The sequence below is a fragment of the Mus pahari genome, chromosome 5 (assembly GCF_900095145.1).
Source record: "Mus pahari chromosome 5, PAHARI_EIJ_v1.1, whole genome shotgun sequence".
NCBI lineage: Eukaryota > Metazoa > Chordata > Mammalia > Rodentia > Muridae > Mus > Mus pahari.
The window spans coordinates 144,166,311-144,182,010 of record NC_034594.1 but is presented as its reverse complement, the minus strand read 5'-3'; the positions used below and the strand labels follow the sequence as shown (position 1 = coordinate 144,182,010).

The following is a 15,700-nucleotide window of genomic DNA, read 5'->3' as shown; positions in this document are numbered from 1 at the left end:
CCTCCTTCTCCTCCTCCTTCTCTTCTTCTCCTTCTCCTTCTCCTTCTCCTTCTCCTTCTCCTTCTCCTTCTCCTTCTCCTCCTCCTCCTCCTCCTTCTCCTCCTCCTTCTTCCCCTCCTCCTCTTCTTCCTCTCCCTTTAGGCTACAGCTATACTTCTTTATTTTTTAAGATTTATTTATGTATTTTATGCATATGAGTACACCACCATTGCTCTCTTCAGACACACCAGAAGATGACACCAGAACCCATTACAGATGGTTGTGAGCCACCATGTGGTTGCTGGGAATTGAACTCAGGACCTCTGGAACAGAAGTGCTCTTAACCGCCAAGCCATCTCTCCAGCCCTACAGCTACACTTCTATGTCTTCTTTTTATCTTATAGCTTTTTCACCCAGAATTCTTGGAATAGCCAGGCTTCAGCTCTTGTCTGATTTGATCTAAGTCCCCAGGGTACTCTACAAAGCCTCAGCAGCCCTGGAATCTGGGGATCTAGGCTGGGGTCACCCATCAGATACCACAGAATCTTCACAGGAAAATGAGTTGTGTCGACCAAACACCTGAGCTCTTTGATAACAATATTTACCAGAAATATGGACTGTACATAAAAACAAAACAAAACAAAGGGGTGGGCCAATGATACCATCTCTGCCCAAACCCAAGCTTGACATGACTAAGCCAAAGACAGTCTGGGATCCCCTAGATGATGAGATGGAAGGTAGGCTGATAAAGACATTTTCAAGCTTGAAAACAGTGCGAGAGCCATGATTAGCACAGTGGCATGGAACAGTCCCTCAGAAAGAATTAGTATTTCTCTAGACTCTTAGTGACAGCTTTCCCCCCATGCTGAGCATCTAGGTTCTGCCAGGGAGTGACTTATTTATTCTATCACTCTCCTAGCCATCTCTCCGCTCCTCTAGGCATCTTCCTATTCATCTTATTTTTAAAGAGTTGATGTCATTTGCTTTGCTAGCTCTTTACAATTTGCAACAACCTGCTTTCATTGAACTTTTATCAGAATATCCCTTGAACATGACGTAGCTATGATGAGTCTATCGGTCTTACAGATCAATATGCTGACTCTCAGAAAACTTCAGAAATTCACCCAGTCATAGCCTGACTAATTTCCCAATTAGAAAAGAAATTTAGAAGAAACAATTTAGGGATTAGTATAGCTGCTTTTATGGAAGAGAGTTTGGTGAATGAGTGGGTGAATGTATAAGTGAATGAATGAATGAATGACTTTGCTAGCCAGTGGGCTTAGAAGGAGAATGTCTAGTCTCATTCATTTCTCAGCATATGGAATTTGTGATAAGTCCATGTTTATGGAGTGAATGAATGAAAGGTGGTTTGAAGAGTTCAGCTGTTCTTCCAAGTCCCTCTTCTGTTTCCACAGGGCTAGGAGCCTCTGGAAAGGAAACATCTCCAACAGTGATGTTAGGGACCCTAGGGAGTTCTGTGACTTTCCACCTAAACATCTCGATGGATACAGAGATTGAGCATGTCACCTGGAATTGTCCCCCAAAGACTCTTGCTTTAGCATTCTACAAAAATGACATTATGATTCTGGACAAAGAATATAATGGCCGACTCAACGTCAGCGAAGATGGCTTCTCCTTGTACATGAGCAACCTAACCAAGAATGATTCAGGATTCTACCAGGCTCAGATAAACCAAAAGAATGTTGCCCTCACCACAAAGAAAGAGTTCACACTGCATATCTATGGTGAGTTCCAGAGAGCTTGGGGGATTTTCCACCCCCACACCACCACCAAACCCCTACCGATCTCTAATAACTTTGTGACCACTAACCACAGAGGCAGATGGCTAGAAATGTGAGCAAAATCCACAACAACAACAAAAAACCTCGAGATGGGCGGTCACTACATGGGGCTAGCCATGGAAGCCGCAAGATCACTGGGGCCAGAGAGTAGCTGGAGATAGCGTGAGATGGTGCCTTTTTATATTTCACACAACACACAGTGACAGGGACAGTCCTGCCATTGGTATCTTCTTCTCAATGGATAACGCATACTTACAGTCCTGAAGCTCATTGTACTGTTTTAGAGACAGCCAAAAGGCTGACAACTTTCTTTCTACCCTATTTTTGCTCCTTCCGTTTAAGTTTGTAGTGTTTAATCAATAGAGTCCATAAATCACGCACACTCTCTCCTCAGCCTTGTCCACACACATGTTCTCCCAGATGTGCTTACTTATGTTTTGCAATATAAATATTTATGTAAGTGCAGATGTGTGTTTATTTGCATGTGGGTGCTGGTGGAGGACAGGGGAAGGTGTCAAACCTCCTGGAACTTGATCACAGGTGAGTGTGAGCCACCCAGTGTGAGTACAGGGAATGAAACTGTGGTCTCCTGTGAGGGCAGAAAGTGCTCCTAGCACCGATCCATCTCTCCAGCACCTCACCTTTAATGTTTTGCTTAGAAATACACTTTGTTACTTAGACATTCTACTTTCTACAAAACAGAAAGTTTTTACAATTCAGCCAAGTTCTATCCCACTTTACGTAAGCATTCACTTCTCTTCAATTTCTAATGGCATGCCCCTAATTTCTGAAACATTATCAGAGAGATATTAAATGTCCTCATTTCTATCACTACATATATATAATACTAGAATTCCAAAAGGCTGTCAGATTTCTTTCTTTCTACTATATATATATAAGATTTCCTTATAATGCCCCTTTTCTTTCTGAGTCTATGTATTTCTTTCTAATATATATATGTTAGATTTCCCTACAATGCCCCTATTTTCTTTCTGTGTCTTCAGAAACTGCCTTTACCATCATATTTATACCCAAAGCATTTTGGTGTCAACATGGGCTCTTACTAACATACTACTCAAAATTCTTCCAACCTCAAGTTGGGCGATGGTGACTTACACCTGTAATACCAGCACTCGTGAGGCAAGCAGACTTCTCTGAGTTCAAGGTCAGCCTGGTCTACAGAGTGAGTTCCAGGACAGCCAGGACAACACAGTGAAACTCTGTCTCAATTTTTTTTCCAACATCTATTCACTAGCCATTTCTACAGACACCTTCCATATTCTTAGACATTTGTTACAACACCTCACTTTTGGTATCAAAATCTCTGTTGGTTTGCTAAGATTGCCATAATAAAATATTACTGGCTGATGGGGCTGGAAAGATGGTTCAGTGGTTAAGAGCACTGGCTAGGCATCGAGATGATCCCGATTCAACTCCCAGCACCCACAAGGCCATTGACAGGTGTCAGTAACTCCAGTTCCAAGGGGGAACTGATGCTCTCTTCTGACCCCCATGTACACTGTATGCATGTAGCACAGAGAAAGGTGTGCAGGCAAAACACCCATACGCGTAGATTTTAATAATATATATTATTGGCTGGGTAGACTGAACAGTAGAAGTGTGTTCTCTTACAACTTTGCAGACTGGTCAAGATACATGTACGTTTGCTTTCTTCTGAAGTCTTTGGATTGAAAATGGCCATCTCTCTAGGTCCTCAGACGTGAGTCTACACAGTTGCTATCCTATTTCTCCTCTTCTTCTAAGAAGAGGATAGATAGAATTTGGGCTTACTCGAACAGATTCACCCCTATCTCCAAACATAAACCTGTCTCCAAGGTCTCATTCTGCAAAGTTGTGGGTTAGGGTTGAATATGTGAAGTTTTGAGGAAAAGTATTCATTTCATAATGTCACCTTTCTACTCACCAGGTAGTTTGACATCTCTGTTGATTGGTAGGGTGTTCTGTATCTATTAAGGAAATTTTGTGCAGCTGTTGAACTTAGAATAGAGTATTAACATGTAGTGATTGTTCATATGTATTGCTAATGTTTAATAAGTTCTAGACAGTATGAATAGTATGCTATCACATATGTATATCTAGAAGGATTAGTATGAAACTCTTAGTTTGAGTATTATCGTGCCACTTGGGATGAATATGACCAAAATACACACTACAAAATTCTCAGGTAATTAGTAAAATTATTACTTTAAAAGGACTCTTAGTAGTAACTGACTCTGGAAAACTAATGGGTGGGGATGGGTGTTTGGGGTAGTAATGATTGCTTTCTAAAAATCACATACCCTTTTGCTTCTTTTCAATTTTGTGTGTATAACTAGCACCTGTTCAAGAAAGATTAAACCCAAGGTTGAACAGAGGAGCTGGAACAAAAAGGAAGGTGAAGGAAAAAGGATCGAAATCAGTGGGTCCTAAGTTCAGACCAAAACTCAGGGATGATTCAAGTTCTAGGAAGTGAGCGCCTCACTCCTTAGGTCATGCAGCAATCATTCAGTGGCCAAAAGGTCCCAAACACAGGGTGTGGAGGAGGGAGGGAAGGAGGGGGAGGGAGGGAGGGAGAGGGATGAGGGGAAACAGAGAGGGGGATATGAAGAATCATTGCTATGACCTCTGAGCTGTTGTGATAATAAGACCGATGGAGAATGTCTTAGAAACCCGGTGGAGAGGCTCTTACCCTAGCTTGCAGACACAACTTCCCTAGAACAGGGAGAGAACAGGGAATGAACAGGGAATGCTGACCTTCCTCCATGCCTAGCTTCCCTACCATCACCCCTTTCCTCAGGCAGCCTTTTCCTGATAAGGAAGAAATCTGAGAGCGGTCTCAATGTTCTTATCCCCCTCAGAGAAGCTCCAGGAACCTCAAGTCACCGTGGAGTCTGTGACGCCATCCGGTACAGATTCCTGCACCGTCACCCTAATCTGCACTGTAAAGGGGGCAAAGGACAGTGTCCAGTACAACTGGACCCGAAAGGACACCCATTTTAATACATCCGATGGAAGCCCCATCCTCAGGGTTTCCCAGAGTGTCTGTGACACCGACCTACCCTATACCTGCACAGTATGGAATCCAGTCAGCCAAAACAGCTCCCAACCTGTCCGCGTCTGGCAGTTCTGTACAGGCAAGTGGCTCCACTCAGATCTTCCAGGGGACTCTAGAAGCATCCTGAGCATCCATGGGGTTTAAATTTCAGGTTTCGGTGAAACATAGATGGCAGAGAAAAGAAAGAGAACAAACTGCCCAGGGGCCTAAGAGAGGCTGGCCAGACTTGAAAACCCCGGGCACTGTGGCACCCCAAGGAACGATAAGAAGGTCCTGAGGAAAAAGTCCAAATTGAATTTAACTTGAGTGGTAGTGTCTCCCAGGACCACCTCAAAGTAGGGAAGACTGGACAAGGCTAAGAGGGAAATGAAAATAACCAAATAAAACAGGTGGTTTGGGGGTGTCTCATGGGGGGATATGGGGAGGGGAAAAGGGGTTCCAGTCTCCTTCAGTGTGACTTGAGTGGGGATTGGGGGGCAGGTCAGGGGAGATAGGAACAGAGGCAGAAGCTGCAATGTCTCATCTCTGACTTCAAACTCAGGAACCTTCAGAAGAAAAACAGCAGCGGGGAAGACTGTGGTTGGAACCCTGGGAGAGCCAGTGACCCTGCCCTTGGTATTTCCGGCCAGTCAGGACACAAAGAATGTTGTCTGGGTGTTTAACACGTCGGTCATCAGTCAAGAACCGAGAGGAGCAGCAACAGCGGATCCTCGCCGTAAGCCCAAAGGTTCTAAAGAAAGGAGGGTGAGGACCTCTGACCAGGACCGATCCCTGAAGATCAGCCAGCTGAAGATGGAGGACGCAGGCCCCTACCATGCCTATGTGTGCTCAGAGGCCTCCCGAGACCCCAGTGTGAGTCACTTCACCCTGCTTGTCTACGGTGAGTACCCCTCGCCAGCTTCCTCCCTGTCACAGCTAGTCAGCTCACACAGGGGTACCCAGGAAGGAATCATTAGAACCATCGGATGAGCAGACCCTACCTGCCAAGGTGTTCCTTGATCTAGGTCTCAGACACCTAACTTTCCTCTATCTGAGCGCTCGCCTTCCATCATCGTTTCTAAAGAGGGCGGGGACAACTCGGGTGGAAGCAGAGTAGACTGGAGGGAAGCGCTTGATCTCTCAAAACACTATGATGCAAGAGAGTGGGCCACTCGGGGACCCAGAGTGTGAGACACAGAATTCGCATTCTTCCCCCTCAACCTTGGGCTTTACAAGAGTTGGACTTGATATTTTGTGTAGTTTAAGCCTTCCGGCTGTCTTCCCTGTCTACATCCAAGGCTACACAGCAGGTTGGAAGTCAGCCTGGACTACATGAGACCCTGTCTCTAAACAAATAAACATATGTAAAATAATTTTGTTTAAGAAACATAAATGAACGAATGTGGTATTTAAGTACTAATTTTTCTTTTTTAAAATTCTTGGTAAAGTTTAAGACATGGTGTTCAGAAGAACTGAACTTGTTTGTGTTGATTAACTGGTAAACTTTTCACTGCAAGACAGTGTTTGGATCAAGTTGTTTCTTTTCCCTCATTCACACCTGAGTGTCAAGGTCCACAGAGGTAAGGGATACTCAGGACATTCTGTAGGTGAGAAAAAGACCTCCACAGGGCGTATGACTCCTGCGGGGCACCACACATTCTTCATGGTTGTAGTAGTTCTTTTTTAGTTTTTGTTTTAATTTTGTGTGTGTGTGTGTGTGTATGTGTGTGTGTTTGTCTCTTTGTGTGTCCTCTGTGTGTGTATGTGTGCATGTGTGTGCTTGTCTGTCTGCGTGTGTGTCTCCTCTCTCTCTCTCTCTCTCTCTCTCTCTCTCTCTCTCTCTCTCTCTCTCTTTGTTCTTTTATGTATACAGTAGTGTTTAGGGATTGGCTTTTTCATTCCACTATGTNTCTCCTCTCTCTCTCTCTCTCTCTCTCTCTCTCTCTCTCTCTCTCTCTCTCTCTCTGTGTGTGTGTGTGTAGAGGGTAGTGTTTAGGGATTGGCTTTTTCATTCCACTATGTAGGTCTTGGGACTCAAACTCAGGATATCAACCTTGGCAGCCAGTCAGTTTGCTGACAGGTCTGGTTCCATGCTGGCTCTGCCTTTCCCTCACACAGAAAGACTGAAGAAGCCCAGCGTCACCCAGAGTCCTGTGCACATGATGAACGGCATCTGCAAGGCTGTCCTGACCTGCTCAGTGGACGGTGGTAGAAACAGTGTGACATACACGTGGATGCCTCTACAAAACAAAGCTGTCATGTCCCAAGGGAAGTCCCACCTCAACGTCTCCTGGGAAAGTGGTGAACACCTGCCCAACCTCACGTGCACAGCCCGTAACCCTGTCAGCAACAGCTCCAGCCAGTTTTCTTCCGGGACCATCTGTTCAGGTCTCTCTCTCTCTCTCTCTCTCTCTCTCTCTCTCTCTCTCTCTCTCTCATCATTTCAGTGCAGTGGGATCCAGATATATAATTCTAAGGTTCTGATAGCTGTGTTGTTAAAAGCAAAAAGAGATATATGTGTTAGTAGCTACCTGTATCCAAATACTTCAGAGGCTGAGGCAGAAGAATTACAAATTTGAAGTCAGCCTGAGCTACAAAGTTAGAATTTGTCACACACACACACACACACACACACACACACACACACACACACACACAAAGCAGTGGATTTAATTCAGTTGGTAGAATACTTCCCAGTATGTGTGAAATCCTGGCTGTAATCCATAGCATTGCAAAAATCTGAATATAAAGGAACAAGTCTATAATAACTGTAGTCCGGGAAACGGAGAGATGCAGAAAGATCAAGTAGCTTGAGTACATTGAGAGTTTGATAGCAGCCTGGGCTAACAAGAGATCCTGTCAAAGAAGTTAAAAAACAGGAAGTGATACAGGAAAATAATTACTTTTTATAATATATTTTATTTAATCTAATAGACCCAAAATATCAGTAGTTCATATGAATTTTGTATAAAAATATTTATTAACATTTTAAAGGTCAGCTTGTGCTTTACACTTAAGCCATGTCTCAATTCAGATAATAAATTCTTATTAAAAGTTATTTTCTTATTCAGATTCTATAAAATATACAGCTCAAAAATAAATGTATATATCCAAGCCTTTTTCAAACTAACTCCAGTGATTCAAAAGGGAACTGAATCACCGCCGTTTGCCACTGAAATTTAATAAAAGTAAGCACTTAGTTTCTAAGCTGAACCAGCTGTGTCAAAAACTGTGCTCTACTGGACAGTGCAGAATTCACAGTTTGTAGAGTTATGGGAAGTGTGTGGAAGGGGATGCCAACTGTAGAAGAACGTGGGCTGAGTGTGCGGAGGAAGCTTGTCTATTTTGTTTTGCTTTGCTTGTTTTAGGTTTTGAAACTGAGTATAGCCTTAGCTGGCCTGGAGCTCTGCCCATCCGTAGGCTAGCCTCAAACTCACAGGGACTCATCCATCTCTGCCAAGTGCTGAGAGTAAAGGTGTATGCCACCATGCCTGGCTCTGGTGGTTCCTAATAGATGTGACCCACTACTCTAGAGCTCTGTGCATTTTCCCGCACAATTAATTTTAACAGCAATCCAATACAAGGAAGGCCTTTTACCGTTTTCCCCATTCAATAAAGATACCAACAGAAGTATAGGGGACTTACCAAGGTCACACAGCAAAAGCAGCATTTGTAACTTAAGCCTGACGTTCTGTTCCTCCCCAGCAAAATGCAAGATAAAGGTAAAGTCTATCTGGGATGCAGTTTCACTGGGGGCAGGCTGAGTGTGGAAGACATCTCTAGAGCCTGGCTTCGTAGGAATCTGAACCCTTTCTTCCTTGAGCTTATAACTTCTGTCTCACTTAGAGAAGAAGGCAGTAGTGCAGTGGTCAATCCTGCTGTGAGCATGACGGATCTCACCCAAATCTGATGTTAAAACTCTAGAGTCTGGGTAAGCCATAAATCTCACTGTAGAGTCTGTGTCTGCCTGGGTACTCTGGTAACCTCTTGCCTAGGAGACTTGGTGGAAAATGGCTATAGAATGAATACATGAATATATGTATTTTAGATTGTCACAGGATTTTGAGAGCCAATTAGGATAGTCACTGTGTTCTGTCAGTCATTCGCTCTGATTTCTCTGTCAGTATTTGCATTAATATCCTCATTTTTCTCTCTTCAAGGCCCTGAGAGAAACAAGAGGCTTTGGTTCCTGCTCCTCCTGGTTTTGCTCTTGTGGATGCTCATTGGCGGTTGCTTCATTCTGAGGAAAAAGAAGCAGTGTAAATGTGCTAAATTCACTTTACCCACCCTTAGGAGCCTCTGTTTGGAACCTGGGAGGTTCCTCAACCTTCTCCTAAAGCCCTGCTACTTCTCCCTGTAGACCTAGTTTCTTCTCAGAGTGATGAAGAGGTTGGGTATTAGTTGAGGGTCTTTACTTAAAAATAATTATAGCCCAACTGGAATTAGCTCGGATTTTGTAATTTTTATTATTCTATGTGCGTGTGTGTTTTACCTGTGTGTACAGACATCATGTGTGCACTTGGTATCTTTGAGGGCCAGAATAGGGCGTCAGAGTCCTTGGAAGTGGAGTTACAGTTGGTTGAGAGACAGCACATAGGTGCTGGGAACCAAACTCAGGTCCTCTGGAAAAGTAGCCAGTCCTCTTAACCACTGAGCCATCTCTCCAACCCTAGCTTAGACTTTTGTAAAGTGTGGAGGAAGAATGGGGACATGATTTAATATTTCATGACTCAGTGGCCTTAATGGACAAATGTCAACAGAAGCCCGGAAACCACCAGATCTCTGCATATCTTATTTGTGTGATTCTCTGTGAGCCAGCTTGACTCTCCTCCTGCAGTGTAGCTGAGGGTCAAGGGGAGGGGTGTACCTCAGCGCAGCAGCCTGCAGCTTCAGATATACACACACTAACGGCTCTCTAAAAGCTGGAGAGGGAGGCCGTTTCCCTTCAACTTCAATTTGGAAAATGTAAGAAATATCTCTGATTACCCAAGTTGAAGTCATGTGGTTGCTGTTGGACCAATCACTGCAGACAAGCATTCATAATTGGCATCTCTCCCTTGAATCTTAATTTTAGAGTGATAATGGAGAATTTTCCCCAAAGAGCAGGCAGGCTAAAAAACACATGGCCTGGAAGAATCACTTCTAGAAGAGTTAGAATTCTCTCTTCCAGAGAGATGCCAGGCAGTCCCACAGCATTCTTTGCAGATGAAGATGACCCTGGGCTCTGGGTACTGCTTCCCTTGACCCTATGCTCACCTTAGGGTCCCCTCCTCCATAGTCTCCTCCCTGACTCTCTCTTAGAAGCTTCTCCCCCTCTCCTTTAAGACTCACAAACTCAAGACACCCCCCTACTCTCAGTCTTGGTGACTTCTTCTACTTGGTTTCTCAGGTCCATCTTTGGCCACCAGGTACAGGCAAACAGAGGCCCCAGCTGAAATACCAGGTAATATCATCTGTGACTCTGTGTCTCTGTGACTCTGAATATGGGCCCCTTGTGCCAGATATAAGTCCCAAAGCCTAGCTACTCAAAGTGTAGATAGCTGACCAGCCATGTGGGTTAATTAGCAGCTTGTTAAAAATGCAGAATCTTGATCACTACCACTGGAATGCTGAATCCAAAGCTGTATTTAGGGGACCCACATGCCTGATAAAGTTTGAAAATGCAGTATGCTGAAGGAAAGTGGTTTGGGAACAAAAGCTCCAGGAAGATGGATCCCTTAGAGTTAATTGCTGGAACTAGGAAGCGTGGTCTGTCTGCTGGAGCCTCCTGGGTGCCTTGGATGTTGACTGTCACCACTTGAATGTGACCTTGGGTTATTTTCTTAATTTTGTGAATACAGAAACAAAGGCCAAGTGATACAGTAAAGCTGTGGCAGGAGCAAAATAAGAAGCTTAATTAAAATTAGGATCAAGACTCCTATTAGTCAAGAACGGCCGTTCTCAAGCCATGGGTCACACCCCCCCCACCAGGGTCACATTTTAGATATCCTGTATTTCAAATATTTACATTATGACTCATAACTGTAGCAAATTACAGTTATGACGTAGCAACGAGAGCATTTTATGGTTGAGGGTCACCACAACATGAGGAATTGTAATGAAGGGTCATAGCCTTCAGAAGGTTGATAAGCACTGCTCTAGAGCCTCCTCAGTGTGTTTGCAAGATGACACAAGCTAAGGGGTGTGTTCTTGAAACAAACTCTTATTCAGCACTCAATTGCACAAAGCATATAAAAGCAGGACTGTTGTGGTGGGTGTTGGGGTGCAGAGCTGAGATGCTTGCTTTGACTTTCTCATGCCCATGCCATGGCACCCTAAATTACCACCTTGAACAACAAAGCTCTGGTATACTAAAGAGCCCCTTATTCTGTCTCCTCAACCCATATCATGCTTCTAAAAACTCTCTGTCATATCTCATGGAGGAGATCTATCAAAGAGACGGGATTGGAGGAAGGCCTGGCACTGAAGTCATTACACAATGTAGAATTTCTGAGAGAGAAATGCAAACTCTCAAAAAATGGGAATGGAAAAAAAAAACACCTATCAATGACTCCTCGTGACTTTGCTGTGTTCTAAAGTCAACATATAGCTGTCAGATGTATGGACTCAGGTCAGGCAATCCTATTTAGACCCAACCCCTCTTCCCTACCAATGACAGCATCTCGGGAAATGCAAGCTCTAACTTTCATTTTCCTTATCTGGAAAAATGGGGATGCTTCATTGACTGTGAGGAGCAAAGTGGAATGACATGCACGGTGGCCACTCAGTGACAATCATTACTGTTGTTCACTATTAGACCAAGTCATACAAAGCCAGAAAAAGCACTAGGTAGTGGCAAGAACACCAGGACCGAGCCACTGCATTCAGATCTTAGCTCTACCATGTAGAGGAGGACACACTTAACCTTTTATATGATCCAGCTTCATTTCTGTGCTTCATGATGTTATAGCAGACCAAAGGCACTTGGAGCATTGCCTGACACATCAGATACTTAGTGAATGGTAGGCATGTTTATTCTACATTTGGGTCAAATGACCTACTTTATTTACCCCAAAGCAAGGTTGGTACCCACTCAGTATGCCATGTAAGTTCCTTGAGACAGACACCTGTACTGACTGCACTACACCCAGGCCATTACACTTGTTAAGTATTATGAGTGGATCCCTTTCTCAAGGGAGTGGGCTCCATGTTTCTACTGAATGCCTTGATGGTGCTGCTCCCCACACAAGGTACGCCCCGTCACTCATCAAAGTTTGCCTTTATTATAAAGCCCACTCCAATTCTGCCACTTTCAAGGTCTTCCTTGTTCTAAGGAGTAGCATGTCCTCCCACCTCAGCACTTCCCTTACACCATTCACGTGATACCCATCAGAAACCACCTTCTATTAATAAGGAATAAATATCCATGTATATGACTCCTCTTCCCCAGCTAGACAGGGAACTCCAGGACCAGATCTAATTTATCTTTGTGTTTCCCCAGAATCCTTGCCTGTGTCCTTGGCAAGATTTATCCAGTGGGTTAGTTCTGTTCACTTAAGGTGGCTGGGAAGACTATAACACATATTATATGAGGTGAACATGTACGTGACGGGTGAATAAATTGTTTGGTGTTTGAAAAGGAGGAAGGAAACACATAAAGGAAGGAACTCCCTAATGGAAAACAGATGTAAATTCCCCCAGCCTTGCTATCTGATCTAGGATAGAAGTTGGAGCAAGTTGGTTCTTTGTGGCAGATCAAGAAAGATGTGGAAGTTGATACACTTTTTTTTTTTTAACCCTGCACAATGTGTTCTAGAAACCCCAACTGGCCATGGCCAATTTTCTGTGCTCTCCCAACGGTATGAGAAACTAGACATGTCTGCTAAGACCACCAGGCATCAGCCTACACCCACCTCAGACACCAGCTCTGAGAGCAGCACAACAACAGAAGAGGATGACGAAAAGACCAGAACGCATAGCACTGCTAAAGGGAGAAATCAGGTGTATGACTTGGTCACCCAACAGGACATTGCACATGACTTGGCCTATGAGGGGCAAGCAGAATATGAAGCAATCACTCCATATGATAAAGTGGATGAGTCTATGGATGAAGAAGACATGGCATATATACAAGTGTCCCTGAATGTGCAGGTGAGCACTTCTGACTAGCACATCGTCATCCTCCTTCTACTTCTAGGACCCTCTAGTGGCCTGGAGAAGTTCTTACAAACTGGGGGTCCGTCTAAGGACAGGTCAAGGACCATGTAGATGATACTCAGTGCAGCCATGATCAGCAATCCTTGAGAACTTCTGAAATGGAGGAACTCACTCTTGGGTCATCACTATGGGGAGCAAGAGAGTCAGAGGCACGGTCCCCAGCACAAAAGCAACTTCCAGCTTCTGAGACCAGAACACAGTGGGTGTACTCTAGCCTCCACAGCTATGGGCTAAATAGGAAAAGGGAAGCTCTCAAGCAATGGGTAATGCTAATCTGATACCATCTGTTCCAGGGAGAGACCCCACTTCCTCAGAAGAAAGAAGACTCAAATACAATCTACTGCACTGTACAGAAGCCTAAAACGGTGAAAACAATTTTCTTTTTCCCAAGACCCATCAAGTAATGTGTTCCCAGTGTTTTTAACTAAAAGTCCTAGATTCCCATAGCCGAGGAACTCAGATCTGCTCAGTATGCACAGATCTGACACATTCTATGGTCAACAGAGGTGTCTGATGCACACCTGTGTGACAGAAGATTGAACATTTAATAATCAATTTAATATCTAATGGGGAGTGAAACTGAATGTTAACATGTTTATTGGCTTTTTGTATTTTTAGGGGGGAGCATTTTCTATTTGTTTCATTATCCCATTTATCAACTGGGTTGTAAGTTTTGCTGTTGCTGCTGCTGCTGCTGTGTTAGTGGGTTTTTTTTTTTTCAGTTCTGTGTATATTCTAGATTATCAGTCCTCTGCCAGATGTAGAGATTGCAATAATTTCCTGATCTGTAGGTTGTCTGCACTCATTTAACTGATGTTTTTGCTATACTAAAGCTTTTTAAATTCATGAGTCCCATTTGTTGATTGTTGGCCTTAGTTCCTGAACAACTAGGGTACTATTCAAGAGTCTTTACTTACATCTACATCTTGAATCATTTCTCCCTTTTTTTTCTCTAGAAGTTTTAAAGTTTCAGATCTTTCACATTATGGCCTTTGATGCCCTGGGGCTTGTTTTGTGCAGAATAAGTGATAGGAATCTAGTTTTATCCTTCTACATGTGGGCCTGCTCACCATCACTATTTGCTGAAAAGGGTCTCTTTTCTCCAGTGTGTGTTGTTGACATATTTGTCAAAAATCAAGTGACTAGCTACGTGACTTTATATCGGGGTCCCCTACTTGGGTCTGTTAATCTGTGTGTCTGTTTTGTGCCATTGCTATGCTGTTTTTTGACACTGTTGGTGTGGCTTGGCTGGACTATAACTTGGAATTAGGGACTGTGGTCTCACCCAAAGTGCTTTTGCTTTGGATGGTTTGGCTGTGTTTGTGCTTCTGTGTGAACTTTAAGATTGTGTGTGTGTCAAGTGAAATTTGGATGGTCAGTCTCAAAAATTGTAATTAGTGGTTGTTAGAATACATGGGCCACAACCATCAAAGTTGTTGGAGGGGACCAGTGGGAGGGACAGTCTTCATCACATCATAAATTCCTTCTTGTTTACGTTTGTTCCTTTCATCCCATTATTATTTATATGAAATTTTGATGTTTTATAGAGACTGAATAAACATTAGTAGGTACAACTACTAAGAAAAAAAAAAAGATTGTGTGTGTGTGTGTGTGTGTGTGTATGTATGTGTGTGTGCACGCACACGCATGCGCGCGTGCATATGATTGCATTGAGTCTATATATCACTTTGTGTTAGATGGTCATCTTCACAATATTCATTCTCTCAATCCATGAGCATAGAAATTCTTTCTATCTTCTACCGTCTTCAATTTGTTTAGTTGGTGTTCATTTTCATTGTACGTACTTTTCACTTCCTTAGCTTTATTCCAAGGTTTTATATTATTGGATCTACTTGTTTGTTTCATTTATTTTGTAGCAATTGTAAATGGCATTTTTCTCCTAATTTCTCTCTCAGCATGTTTGCCACTGGTCTGTAGGAAAGCTGCTGACTTCATATGTCAAATTTCTCTCTTCTCCCTTTGTTAAAAGTTGTTATCAGCTGGGCGTGGTGGTGCATGCCTTTAATCCCAGCGCTTGGGAGGCAGAGGCAAGCGAATTTCTGAGTTTGAGGTCTACAGAGTGAGTTCCAGGACAGCCAGGGCTACTCAGAGAAACCCTGTCTTGAAAAACAAGCAAACAAACAAAAAACAAAAGTAGTTATCAATCTTAAGTTGGTTTTTTCTAAAATATGCCTCAGCAATTATTTTTTCTCTGAATCTGGCTGATTATTTTATCCTCTCTTTCCAAAAACATTGAGTCCTCTAACACTTTTGCTGTTGAATCTATCCCCAATTTTCACCCAACCCCTATAAAACATTCAGTAAGAATATTTTTTAACTTTTAATTTTTCAAACACACCACTTGTCTGTAATTAATGGTCCAGTCAATAATGTTTATTGAGTGCCTTTTATTCACAATCACGTGGTGCTGTGAGGATCCAGATGTGTTTGCAGCAGTGCCCTGACCCTGAGGCTGTGTCTTTTACCAATCATTTGATAAAAGTGGTTAAAGTTGAATTTGTCAGTGAGAGAAGGAGAAACACTATGTGATTACTTAATAAGTTGTTTGTGAAATTCCACAGGTGTTTTCAGATGCTAATAGTAGCAAATGTCACTGCACTGAGGAACAGAGCAGCTGTCACTGCACTGGGGGATAGAGCAGCTCTCACTGCACTGGGCAGTAGAGCAG

At 43.3% G+C, this 15,700-nt stretch overlaps 1 protein-coding gene across 2 annotated transcripts in view; it reads left to right on the top strand.

Moving 5' to 3' along the window:
- Positions 1 to 15,700, top strand: part of Ly9 (lymphocyte antigen 9) — a 19,842-nt gene that overhangs the window by 761 nt on the left and 3,381 nt on the right. Inside the window, exons 2-9 of one of the 2 annotated variants that reach the window (XM_021198820.2) lie at positions 1,395 to 1,724; positions 4,640 to 4,915; positions 5,378 to 5,716; positions 6,934 to 7,203; positions 8,976 to 9,074; positions 10,205 to 10,258; positions 12,611 to 12,945; positions 13,305 to 13,376. In XM_021198820.2, the coding sequence (XP_021054479.1) occupies positions 1,395 to 1,724; positions 4,640 to 4,915; positions 5,378 to 5,716; positions 6,934 to 7,203; positions 8,976 to 9,074; positions 10,205 to 10,258; positions 12,611 to 12,945; positions 13,305 to 13,376 (1,775 nt within the window). The remainder of the gene's footprint in view (positions 1 to 1,394; positions 1,725 to 4,639; positions 4,916 to 5,377; positions 5,717 to 6,933; positions 7,204 to 8,975; positions 9,075 to 10,204; positions 10,259 to 12,610; positions 12,946 to 13,304; positions 13,377 to 15,700) is intronic. The other variant, XM_021198821.2, reaches the window with a different exon arrangement.